Here is a 13,504-nt window from a genome sequence, read left to right on the forward strand (position 1 = left end):
TGTTCTAACTGTCAGGAATTTTCTCCTTAGTTGAGTTCTCCTTGCAAAGCTCCATTTCAGAGGTTGTTTTCAGCCTTTTAATCTCCATTTGAGAGGCTGTTTCAGCCCCCAAAAGCTCCATTTGAGAGGTTGGGCGAGGATTCGTTGTATAAGATGCACCCAGATTTTCACCCTCTTTTAGGGGGAGAAAGGTGCGTCTCATACTCCGAAATATATGGTAGTTAAAATCTTGACCTAAGTGACCAGGAGCCAGGGAGAAAACATTTAACAACTTTGAATTTCTCTTTAAGACCTTCTCCTTCAAGATAACTGCACTCCTTCATGCCACAACATTCCAATTTCCTCTTGAGGTCAAACATCTCCCCTGTTAGGCTCCTCCTGCGTCTACATTGTTGTCATACATTTGGCTGGGCTAATTAGGATACTGCTGGGCGTGATCAAAGGGCTATGTAAGGAGAGATCGTTCACACTACCCATAATATTTCTGGCCAGCTGCCATCCTGTCGCCTAAGAACCAAAGTAGATTGCATTAGATGTAAGTGAATTTAGATTTGCATTTTGTGGCTGTTTTAATCTAGCAGTTCAGGGAGACATGGTAAGAATGTACAACAGTCACAGATTTAACGTATCATCTATTGGATTTGAAATGCCATAATTGACCTCCATCATGGTCCAAAAGCCTTCCAGCAAAGGAATGATGGGACTCGGGTCTGACACAACTAGAGATGACAGGCTGGATCAGATATTATAAACGCAGGGCGGTGGGAGGCTACCCAGAACAGGTCAGGGCCAGTGAAGGGCCGCTCGTCTACGGCGCTACTGGTGTGCCCCCTGAGGCCATCATGGGCACGCGGGCATGTCCAGCAGGTGCATGCGTGCCCGTTGGCACAAGATTTGGCTTCTGCATATGCGTAGCAAGAAAAATATTCTATGAGGATGTGTGCAAGAGCGAGATTTTGGCAATTTTCACCGATATTTTTGCTTTTGCACATGCGCAGTAACAAAAAATAGGTGAAAATCACCAAAATCCTGTTCACGTGAACGTCCTCACACAAGATTTTGTTTGCTGTGCATGCACAGAATAACAATAATAATAATAATAATAATAATAATAATAATTATTATTATTATTATTTATTAGATTTGTATGCCGTCCCTCTCCGAAAACTTGGGGCAGCTCACAACAACAATAACAATACAATATAATACAAATCTAATATTAAAAAGAACAAGTTAAAACCCATTATTACTAAAAACAATGTTACACAATCACAGCACACACAAATGCTTCAAGTCAGAAGGGAGGGGGATTAGTCCCCCCATGCCTGGCGACATAAATGGGTCCTCAACATCTGGCAGAAGGCGAGGAGGGTGGGGGCAGTTTGAATCTCCAGGGGGAGTTGATTCCAGAGGGCTGGGGCCGCCACAGAGAAGGCTCTTCCCTTGGGCCTCGCTAGTTGACATTGTTTAGTCGACGGGACCCGGGGAAGGCCGACTCTGTGGGACCTAATCGGCTGCTGGGATTTGTGCGGTAGAAGGCGGTCCCATAGGTATTATGGTCTGATGCCATGGAAGCCAAATTTCATGCAGGGGTACAGGGTGCAGGGGGGGCGCATCGGGGGGCGCAGCTGCGCATGCCTCCCAGAATTTCCCACCAGAACAGAGCACCTGACCGGCTCTTGGGACATTGCCAAGGGGATCAGGGTGTCCGGGAGAAAAATCGAGATAATCCTGATCAAGACTCCAGTCTTTTTTTTTAAGGTGCTACGCATGGGGAGTACAGAGACAGACGTTGGGCTACAGTTTATTTTATTTATTTATTTATTGAGTCCAATACATAATACACATTGAAGAGAATAGATATGTAGTAATATAACTAAAGAAACAAATAGAAGAAAAGATATAAAAGTATAGGTGAACATATTTGAAAGGAAGAAAAGATAAATGAGATAAGGAGAGACAATTGGACAGGGGACGGAAGGCACTCTGGTGCACTTATGCACGCCCCTTACTGACCTCTAAGGAACCTGGAGAGATCAATCATGGATAGTTGCCTAGTCCTGGTCCCCAACTTGATTAGTTTTTAATCTCCCCACTGGTGAACGTCTCGGCTGGGAGACCCCTGTCCAGATATATATATGCAGAGTAAGACAGGAGAACTAGATAAGATATCAGAATATATTGCGGCAACTTAATGAACCAGATAAATGAATGAAGACACGTTTGTATAAAACAGTAGTTTACTCTCCAGTGAAAAATATCTTCAGTCTTCTATTTACAGGAACTTTACATCAGCTCTATTCAGCTTACTTACAAGTAGATATTCAACCCATCCAGGTTACAAGTAGATACAAAACCAATTCAGGTTTCTAGTAGATACTAAACTACGAAGGTTTCTTCGTATCACTATTACTACTCTACTCAATATTTAACTCATGCTCAGATTGCTCCAGCCAGCCAACTAAGAACCACCATCCGGAGACTTGGGGCGGCTAACAACAATAACAAGACAGCGTACAATAGTAATCCAATACTAAAAACGATTAAAAACCCATTAATATAAAAACCAAACATACATACATACATACCATGCATAGAATTTTAAAGGCCTAGGGGGAAAGAGGATCTCAATTCCCCCATGCCTGAAGGCACAGGTGGGTTTTAAGTAGCTTACGAAAGGCAAGGAGGGTGGGGGCAATTCTAATCTCTGGGGGGAGTTGGTTCCAGAGGGGCCGGGGCCGCCACAGAGAAGGCTCTTCCCCTGGGTCCCGCCAAGCGACATTGTTTAGTTGATGGCACCTGGAGAAGGCCCACTCTGTGGGACCTAACTGGTTGCTGGGATTCGTGCAGCAGAAGGCGGTCCCTGAGATATTCTGGTCCGGTGCCATGAAGGGCTTTATAGGTCATAACCAACACTTTGAATTGTGACCGGAAACTGATCGGCAACAAATGCAGACTGTGGAGTGTTGGTGTAACATGGGCATATTTAGGGAAGCCCATGACTGCTCTCGCAGTTGCATTCTGCACGATCTGAAGTTTCCGAACACTTTTCAAAGGTAGCCCCATGTAGAGAGCATTACAGTAGTCGAGCCTCGAGGTAATGAGGGCAGGAGTGACTGTGAGCAGTGACTCCCGGTCCAAATAGGACCGCAACTGGTGCACCAGGTGAACCTGGGAGAACGCCCCCCTCGCCACACTGAAAGATGTTTCTTAATGTGAGCTGTGGATCGAGGAGGACGCCCAAGTTGCGGACCCTCTCTGAGGGGGTCAATGATTCTCCCCCCAGGGTAATGGACGGACAGATGGAATTGTCCTTGGGAGGCAAGACCCACAGCCACTCCGTATTATCAGGGTTGAGTTTGAGTCTGTCGACACCCATCTAGGCCCCAACAGCCTCCAGGCACTGGCACATCACTTCCACTGCTTCGTTGACTGGACATGGGGTGGAGATGTATAACTGGGTATCATCGGCATATTGATGATACGTCACCCCACGCTTGCTTCCTTCCTTGCCAGTTTGTGGGCGTAGAAGGCTTCATCACCGGCATCCTAGACCTATTTCCACAGCCAGCAGCCGCCTCACCCCGCAGGGAGATCACAGCCGCCATCTGCTGCCTGGCCTGCTGTATCATCGATCTCTCCATGGTGACTCAGGTGAGTCTAAGGCCGGAAGAAAAAACGTAAAATGGATTCCACCTGGGGGGTGGGGGTGAATTGTAAAAAACCTGCTTGACTCTCTCTTTATTCGGCAGCCTTACGAATCTATTATGGTCGTGACCATCTGGTTTCCAACGCTAAACACACTCACAGAAATAACTATTCTAGTCATCCAGGCCAAAGCAGCCTTACTTGTCTTCTTCTGCAAGGCCTGTTACATATCTGACAATCACTCCAGGTCATTTTTAAAGAGTGATTCAGAGAATTCAAAGTAAGTACAGTGGTACCTCTACATACGAACTTAATTCGTTCCATGACCAGATTCTTAAGTAGAAAAGTTTGTAAGAAGAAGCAATTTTTCCCATAGGAATCATTGTAAAAGCAAACAATGCGTGAGATTGGGGAAACCACAGGGAGGGTGGAGGCCCTGTTTCCTCCCAGGAGATTCCTAGAGAGGCCCCACGGAGGCTTCTCCCCACCTTTTTTGGCCTTGTTTCCTCCCAGGAGATTCCTAGAGAGGCCCCACAAAGGCTTCTCTCCTTTTCCGGCCCTGTTTCCTCCCAGGAGATTCCTAGAGAGGCCCCATGGAGGCTTCTCCCCACCTTTTCTGGCACTGTTTCCTCCCAGGAGATTCCTAGAGAGGCCCCATAGAGGCTTCTCCCCACCTTTTCCGGCCCTGTTTCCTCCCAGGAGATTCCTAGAGAGGCCCCATAGAGGCTTCTCCCTGCCTTTTCTGGCTCTGTTTCCTCCCAGGAGATTCCTAGAGAGGCCCCATGGAGGCTTCTCCCCACCTTTTCTGGCCCTGTTTCCTCCCAGGAGATTCCTAGAGAGGCCCCACGGAGGCTTCTCCCCACCTGATTCCTAGAGAGGCCCCATGGAGGCTTTTCCCCACCTTTTCCGGCACTCTTTCCTCCCAGGAGATTCCTAGAGAGGCCCCATAGAGGCTTCTCCCTGCCTTTTCCGGCCCTGTTTCCTCCCAGGAGATTCCTAGAGAGGCCCCATGGAGGCTTTTCCCCACCTTTTCCGGCACTGTTTCCTCCCAGGAGATTCCTAGAGAGGCCCCATGGAGGCTTTTCCCCACCTTTTCCGGCACTGTTTCCTCCCAGGAGATTCCTAGAGAGACCCCATAGAGGCTTCTCCCTGCCTTTTCTGGCACCCGAGATAAAACATTTTCACCATCACTGATGTAGGAAATGACAACAAAGGTTACCCTAATCTGAAAAGAGCCAGGCAGAGATGCTCGATGGGGCTCTGGGGATGGGCTGTTCCCACAGGGCTCCTACATTTTCTCATTTCCACCGCTAGCATCACATACCAATAAGCAATATTGCTCTGAATGACTTCCTTAATCGACTCCTCTCCTGTGTCCTGTGTCTGCAGGGCGGGATGTACGTCTTTCAGCTCTTCGACAACTATTCGGCAAGCGGAATCACACTGCTTTGGCAAGCCTTTTGGGAGTGTGTGGTGGTTGCCTGGGTTTACGGTAAGTGGGAAGAGGAAAGAAGAGAGTGAAAGGAAAAGTCAGCACTTACTTGGGTGAAATGTGTGAAGAGTGCGGTCAGGCGGTAGGGAAAGCGAGTAGGATGCTTGGCTGCATAGCTAGAGGTATAACAAGCAGGAAGAGGGAGATTGTGATCCCGCTATATAGAGCGCTGGTGACACCACATTTGGAGTACTGTGCTTAGTTCTGGAGACCTCACCTACAAAAAGATATTGACAAAATTGAACGGGTCCAAAGACGGGCTACAAGAATGGTGGAAGGTCTTACGCATAAAACTTATCAGGAAAGACTTAATGAACTCAATCTGTATAGTCTGGAGGACAGAAGGAAAAGGGGGGACATGATCGAAACATTTAAATATGTCAAAGGGTTAAATAAGGTTCAGGAGGGAAGTGTTTTTAATAGGAAAGTGAACACAAGAACAAGGGGCACAATCTGAGGTTAGTTAGGGAAAAATCAGAAGCAACGTGAGAAAACCTCCAGCAGACGTGGTTGGTAAATCCATAGTAACTGAATTTAAACATGCCTGGGATAAACATACAGTGGTACCTCTACTTAAGAACTTTTCTAGATAAGAACCGGGTATTCAAGATTTTTTTGACTCTTCTTAAGAACCATTTTCTACTTAAGAACCCGAGCACGGAAAAATTTCCCAGGAAATTTGAGAGCGGCACTGAAAGATATTGCCCACGGTGGGGTAGTAGAAATTTTGCTAGCCCTTCACTAGAAACAGGGCCTCCATCCTCCCTGTGGCTTCCCCAATTACACGCACTATTTGTTTTTACATTGATTCCTATGGGGAAAATTGCTTCTACTTACAAACTTTTCTACTTAAGAACCTGGTCACGGAACGAATTAAGTTCTTAAGCAGAAGTACCACTGTATATCCATCCTAAGATAAAATACAGGAAATAGTGTAAGGGCAGACTGGATGGACCAGGAGGTCTTCTTCTGCCGTCAATGTTCTATGTTTTTATGTTACTTGCCATTCCCCATCTTCTTCTCAAACCCTCCGTGCTATGAGAGATCTAGGCAGAGAACCTGGACCAGGAGGGAGTAAAACAGCTTGTCTTCAAACTTTTTCTTTGCAGGAGCTGACCGCTTCATGGATGACATCGCCCGGATGATTGGGTACCGGCCCCTGCCCTACATGAAGTGGTGCTGGTTATTCATTACTCCCCTGGTGTGTGTGGTAAGTCTTGCGGGGGTTTAGGAGTGAGGGAGAGGTAGGGATGGGTGCAGGGTCAGGGGAAAAAAAAGGTATAAAGGGTAATAAAGGAGAATAGTTGACTCAGGCTGCCATCCTTCCGAGGTTGGTAAGAAGGAAGAACCAAATTGTTGGGGGCAAAGCGCTGACTCTGTAAACGGCTTAGAGAGGGCTGTCAAAGCACTGTTGAAGCGGTATATAAGTCTTAAGTTTTTGTTTTTTTTAAATATATTTTTATTGGTTTTGCACATAAGGTTACATAAAACAAACATAAAACAGTGCACAGTGCATGTTTTTATTTATATATATATATATGTAGATTGTTCTGAGTTCGGGTTTTGCCCTGTGTAATGTTTTGCATGTCTATGCGACGTTTCGGCGAAATCACATTCACCATCTTCAGGCTGAAGTTCCAATCTTTGTGTTGTTGTAAATGGAATGTTAGCTAACATTCCATTTACAACAACACAAAGATTGGAACTTCAGCCTGAAGATGGTGAATGTGATTTCGCCGAAACGTCGCATAGACATGCAAAACATTACACAGGGCAAAACCCGAACTCAGAACAATCTACATACATATACCCGTGAAAATTTACGAAAACAAATATATATATATATATATATATATATATTTTCCTTCGCTCTACTTTGCATTTGTTATTATTGAAAGAGCGATTGGAGTTTGTATATAAGTCTTAAGTGATATTGCTATTGCTAGATCAGGGTTGACTTGAGGAGTCCTTGGTGACCTCTGAGCTTGCTTGTTTTCTTAAAGATGTTTCATTACCCAAATTAGGTAACATCTAGATAGATTTATTTTATTTTATTTTATTTTATTTATTTATTGGATTTCTATGCCGCTCCTCTACAGGGACTCGGGGCAGCTTACAACATATAATAAAACAATGCATAATATCCTAAATCCAATTAATTAAATATGAAATCTAAGAAGTCTAAAAAAACCAAAAACCATTAAAAAAACCCCAATCATTCCCATTTGATCAACTTGCTCTCATATATTCATCAGCCAGGGGGCAAGGATCTAATGACCCCAAGCCTGGCGGCATAAATGAGTCTTAAGACTCTTGCAGAAAGCAAGGAGGGTAGGGGCAGTACGAATCTCCGGGGGGGGGGGGTGATTCCAGAGGGCCTGGTCCCCCACAGAGAAGGCTCTTCCCCTAGGACCCACCCACTGACATTGTCTAGTTGATAGGACCTGGAGAAGGCCGGCTCCGTGGGACCTGACCAGTCACTGGGATTCATGCGTCAGAAGGCGGTCCCGTATTTAACCACAGTTTCCATTATGAAAATGTGACCCTCCAAGTCCAACACACCAGGGAATTTCTAGAAGTCTGGCAATCTGACAAATCAGCCATCATCATTATTTTTGACCTCTATGACAATCATTAAGTGTTATACTTCATGATTCTTGAAAAATGTATACAGTGGTACCTCTACCTACAAACGCCTCTACTTACGAACTTTTCTAAATAAGGACCAGGTGTTAAAGATTTTTTTGCCTCTTCTCAAGAACCATTTTCCACTTACAAACCTGAACCTCCGAAACTGTAACCGGAAAAGGCAGGGAGAAGCCTCTGTGGGGCCTCTCTAGGAATCTCCTGGAACGGCTGAAAAAGGTGGGGAGAAGGTGGGGCCTCTCTAGGAATCTCCTGGGAGGAAACAGGGCCGGAAAAGGCAGGGAGAAGCCTCCGTGGGGCCTCTCTAGGAATCTCCTGGGAGGAAACGGCTGGAAAAGGTGGGGAGAAGATGGGGCCTCTCTAGAAATCTCCTGGGAGAAAACAGGGCCGGAAAAGGCAGGGAGAAGTCTCCGTAGGGCCTCTCTAGGAATCTCCTGGGAGGAAACGGCTGGAACAGGTGGGGAGAAGATGGGGCCTCTCTAGAAATCTCCTGGGAGGAAACAGGGCCGGAAAAGGCAGGGAGAAGTCTCCGTGGGGCCTCTCTAAAAATCTCCTGAGAGGAAACGGCTGAAAAAGGTGGGGAGAAGGTGGAGCCTCTCTAGGAATCTCCTGAGAAGAAACAGGGCCGGAAAAGGCAGGGAGAAGCCTCTGTGGGGCCTCTCTAGGAATCTCCTGGGAGGAAACAGGGTCTCCACCCTCCCTGTGGTTTCCCCAATTGCATGATTTGCTTTTACATTGATTCCTATGGGAAAAATTGCTTCTTCTGGGCCTATTTAGGCTGGGGGTTTTTTTCCTCAACAACTTTTTTCCCCACCGCCCCCCAAAAAGCTGGTTTTTAAAAATAAGCTTGATTAAGGATGAAGGTTATGCGATACCTCGATCCTAGCCAGTGGCAACTTGACATTTTAACTGAGCACATTGCATTCAGAGGGAAAATGCTTGCCCTTTCCTTTGCCTCCCATTGAAAGGTTACTTGTGCAATCATGCAAAATAAGAATACTGGATGTCCTTGAGTTTGTTAAAAAAAGAAAGAAAAGAGTATTAAGGGGCAATTTCCTCAAACGCATCCTTGTTAAATTGTTAAAAAGATCCCTTTAAATTGCTTTTTAAAAAACGACTAATTTCAGAGTCTGGAGGTCTTTTTTATATAACATAATAGCAAGCAACCTTTGGATAGCAAAGGTGGATATATTTATTTACTCGTTCATTTGATCTATGAGAATCTTTGAGAAAATCCACATGCCTTTTATTTGTGTGTGTGTGTGTGTGTGTACACATACATTGCTCAAAAAATAAAGGGAACACTCAAAGAACACATCCTAGATCTGAATGAATGAAATATTCTCATTGAATACTTTGTTCTGTACAAAGTTGAATGTGCACCACAGCATGTGAAATTGATTGTCAATCAGTGTTGCTTCCTAAGTGGACAGTTTGATGTCACAGAAGTTTGATTTACTTGGAGTTATATTGTGTTGTTTAAGTGTTCCCTTTATTTTTTTTAAGCAGTGTATATATGTCACATGTTTTTGCTGAATTTGAAAATTAAGGGAAATTAAGATAGATCTATTTCGGCCTTATTTTGGCCTCATCAGCTAGCCATGCCCTCACTGGGATTTGAACTTGCAGCCTTTGCTTTATAAGGCAGAGAATTAACCTCTAGGCTACAGTATCTAATCCCTTCAGCTTTGTACCAGGGAAGTGTATATGTTTTTTCTGTTTTCGTAGATTTTCACGGGTATATGTATGTAGATTGTTCTGAGTTCGGGTTTTGCCCCATGTAATATTTTGAGTGTCTATGCGACGTTTCGGTGAAATCACATTCACCATCATCAGGCTGAAGTTATAAGCTTTGTGCTGCTGTAAATATAGTATATTTACAGCAGCACGATATATATATATATTCAATGAGCTCAGGGTTTTCCTGCCCCCTGAAAACTGGGGTAGAAAAAAAATGGACAGCCCCACACTTTGGAGATGATCCACTCTTAGGTGATATAATGATACCCTGCCGTCTTTGGTGGCCAGAGAATCTGAAACTAAAGAACATGGGCAAATTTACAAAGAAAATTAATTCAAAATTGGACAACTATTTAAATATGAGCCAGCAGTGTACAGCAGCTGCCAAAAAAGCCAACACAGTTCTAGACTGCATTAACAGAGGGATAGAATCAAGATCACGAGAAGTGTTGATACCACTTTATAAGGCCTTGGTAAGGCCACACTTGGAATACTGCATCCGGTTTTGGTCGCCACGATGTAAAAAGGATGTTGAGATTTTAGAAAAAGTGCAGTGTTCCAATATCTCAGGCGTTGCCACTAAGAAGAGGAAGTCAGGCTATTCTCCAAAGCACCTGAGGGTAGAAGCAATGGGTGGAAACTAAACAAGGAGAAAAGGTCACTTCCAACTCTGTTGTTGTTATAGTTATTGTTATTGTTAAAATGACCTCCTACTTCTGCTTTTGCATTAAGGCAACTACAGGGACACCTCACCTACAAAAAGATATTGACAAAATTGAACGGGTCCAAAGACGGGCTACAAGAATGGTGGAAGGTCTTAAGCATAAAACGTATCAGGAAAGACTTCATGAACTCAATCTGTATAGTCTGGAGGACAGAAGGAAAAGGGGGGACATGATCGAAACATTTAAATATATTAAAGGGTTAAAAAAGGTCCAGGAGGGAAGTGTTTTTAATAGGAAAGTGAACACAAGAACAAGGGGACACAATCGGAAGTTAGTTGGGGGAAAGATCAAAAGCAACATGAGAAAATATTATTTTACTGAAAGATCCTTGGAACAGACTTCCAGCAGACGTGGTTGGTAAATCCACAGTAACTGAATTTAAACATGCCTGGGATAAACATATATCCATCCTAAGATAAAATACAGGAAATAGTATAAGGGCAGACTAGATGGATCATGAGGTCTTTTTCTGCCGCCAGTATTCTATATTTCCATGTTCAGTTCTTTAAAAAATAATAGAACCCTGTTATTAGTTTTCTTTGTCAGCGGTCCTCAGTCTGGTGCCTTTCAGATGTGCCTGGTTATCCACTATACTGGCTAGCCAGAGTAAGTTCTTGAGTTGAAAAAAGTTGCTGTAAAAGCTTGTTCTCCATTACAGCAGACCAACAAAGGGAGAAAACCCCCCCCCCCAATGATTCCATCCTATTTTGAGTTATAACCTTCCCCTGCTTGTTTTAAAATAACCCAGATATCTGTGTCATATCCAGTAGCAATTACATTTTTGTGAATTCTGGTGGGAATTGACCTGCTTTGGAATTCCCAGAAGCAATTGTGTTCATTGAAACATATGTTGCCTTTGGATGGTGTGATGCCCTGGATTTTGCTGTACTCATAGTTCTTGCTTACAGGATGGACTAAAAGACTTTGAGAAACGTACATCTAGGGATAAAATATATTTATAAGCCCATTATGCTCAGAGATACACAGTATACTTTTGGAGAATGCTACATTTAAAAACAAGCCCTTGAATACAATTCCCCATAGAAATATTTGAATGTATTTTTACATGTGCAGAAGTGGGAAAGACATAAGAATTTTTGACTGGCTGGCTGACTCACTCACTCACTCAATGACTGACTGACTGCTAAAATGGCATGAGGTTATTTCTACATATTAATTGGTCAGTTTTCCCATTGCATACATTTTTAGAATTTATTTATTTTGGATTTATATGCTGCCCTTCTCCGAGGACTCGGGGCAGCTCACAGCATATACAAGAAACAATAAGAAACAATCCAATTAATAATACATTAAAAAACAATCCTAAAAATTCTACTTTAAAAAACTTCCATTAACCATTCATTCGACAATCATACTAAAAAACATTCGTTGGTCAGGGGGAAGATCTAGCTGCCCCATGCCTGGCGGCAAAGATGGGTTTTCGAGCTCTTTTGGAAGGCGAGGAGGGTGGAGGCAGAACGAATCTCCAGAGGGAGCTGATTCCAGAGGGCCGGGGCCCCCACAGAGAAGGCTCTTCCCCTGGGTCCCACCAGCTGACATTTTTGGTTGATGGGACTCTGAGGAGACCTCACCAGTCGCTGGGATTCGTGCGGCAGAAGGAAGTCTCGGAGATAGTCTGGTCCTATACCATGTAGGGCTTTATAGGTCATAACCAACACTTTGAATTGGGTCCGGAAACAGATTGGTAGCCAATGCAGTCTGCAGAGTGATGACAAGATATGGGCATGTCTTGGAAGGCGCAATACCGCTCATGCGGCTATATTTTAGACAATCTGAATTTTCCGAACACTCTTCAAAGGTAGCTCCATGTAGAGAGCATTGCAGTAGTCAAACCTCGTGGTGATAAGGGCATGAGTGACTGTGAGCAAAGAGTCCCTGTCCAAATAGGGCCGCAACTGGTGCACCAGGCAGACCTGCAATATTTATTTATTTATTTATTTATTGTATTTATATGCCACTCATTCCAAAGCAGACTCAGAGCGACTAACAAGTGGGATAAATACAATAGTATTAAAATACAGTCACAAATAATAGAATAGAATTCTTTATTGGCCAACTGTGATTGGACATACAAGGAATTTGTCTTTGGTGCATGTGCTCTCAGTGTACATAAAAGAAAAGATACATCTGTCAAGAATCATAAGGTACAAAACTTAATGATTGTCATAGGGGTCAAATAAGCAATCAGGAAACAATCAATGTTAATAAAGCTCTTAAGGATGCAAGCAACAAATTACAGTCACACAGATACTATTTCTACTCTTCTCTAACATTCCTTTTTAACTAAGAGTGAATCTACTCTGGGTATGGACAACCTAGGGATCATTCACACACACACACCCAAAAAAACCCCCAATTTTTTTGAGCCCCAGAGCCTTTTCTGTTGCTAACAATTGGTGACACGATTTCCAGACATTTTGAAATTAGAATCGGCCAAAACGAAAAAAGAAAGTACAGTAATACCTCGTCTTACAAACTTAATTGGTTCTGGAAGTAAGTTCGTAAGGCGAAACGTTCGTAAGATGAAACATTGTTTCCCATAGGAAACAATGTAAAAGCGATTAATCCGTGCAAAAAGAAAAAAAAAATCGCAAAATGGTGCTCTGCTGGGCGCCGCCGCCTGGCTGTCACCTTCTGAAACAGCCAGAGGGCTTTTCGGCGTTCTCTCGAATGACGAACCCGGACGTTCGGGTTCAGGTTCCGTAGTCCGCCGAGAAGTGCCCGGCTGTTTCAGAAGGTTATGGCCGGATGACGGCGCTTGGCGGAGCGCCGTTTTTGCAATCGGCGATGGCGTTTTCGGCCGATCTGGAGGTTAAGAAAGAAGGTGGGGAATCCCAATAGGGAATTCCATAGGCGGAGCTTTGACGTCACGTAGACGTCTGACCGCAAAACCTCCGGGTTCGGCGTTCGGGAGAACGCCGAGAAGTCCCCTGTCTGTTTCAGAAGGTGACAGCTGGGCGGCGGCACTTCTTGGTGGCCTCCCGAACCTGAAAAGTTCGGGTTCAGGAGAATGCCGAGAAGCCCCCCGGCTGTTTTAAAAGGTGACAGCTGGGGGGCGGCGCCCAGTGGAGCGCCATTTTGCGATCTGCGGTGGGTTCGTAAGCCGAAAAAAGTTCGTAAGAAGAGGCAAAAAATTTCCGAGCCTCGGGTTCGTATCACGAGGGATTCGTATCATGAAGTACCACTGTACCAGTAAAATCTAAAAAATAAGTGGTGATTGGCAGGCTTAGCA

The 13,504-nt window shown here is 44.3% G+C and overlaps 1 protein-coding gene across 4 annotated transcripts in view; it reads left to right on the forward strand.

Annotated features, from left to right (window-relative positions):
- LOC139160316 (sodium- and chloride-dependent creatine transporter 1-like) overlaps positions 1–13,504 on the forward strand; it is a 69,421-nt gene that overhangs the window by 30,425 nt on the left and 25,492 nt on the right. For all 4 annotated transcript variants that reach the window (XR_011557925.1, XM_070738067.1, XM_070738066.1 and 1 more), the window contains exons 10-12: positions 3,517–3,654; positions 5,038–5,140; positions 6,250–6,350. Coding sequence is in view for 3 of the 4 variants with exons in the window: in XM_070738067.1 (XP_070594168.1) it covers positions 3,517–3,654; positions 5,038–5,140; positions 6,250–6,350 (342 nt within the window). In the remaining variant the exon portion in view is untranslated. The remainder of the gene's footprint in view (positions 1–3,516; positions 3,655–5,037; positions 5,141–6,249; positions 6,351–13,504) is intronic.

This window comes from Erythrolamprus reginae, chromosome 2 (assembly GCF_031021105.1).
Source record: "Erythrolamprus reginae isolate rEryReg1 chromosome 2, rEryReg1.hap1, whole genome shotgun sequence".
Taxonomy (NCBI): Eukaryota; Metazoa; Chordata; class Lepidosauria; order Squamata; family Dipsadidae; genus Erythrolamprus; species Erythrolamprus reginae.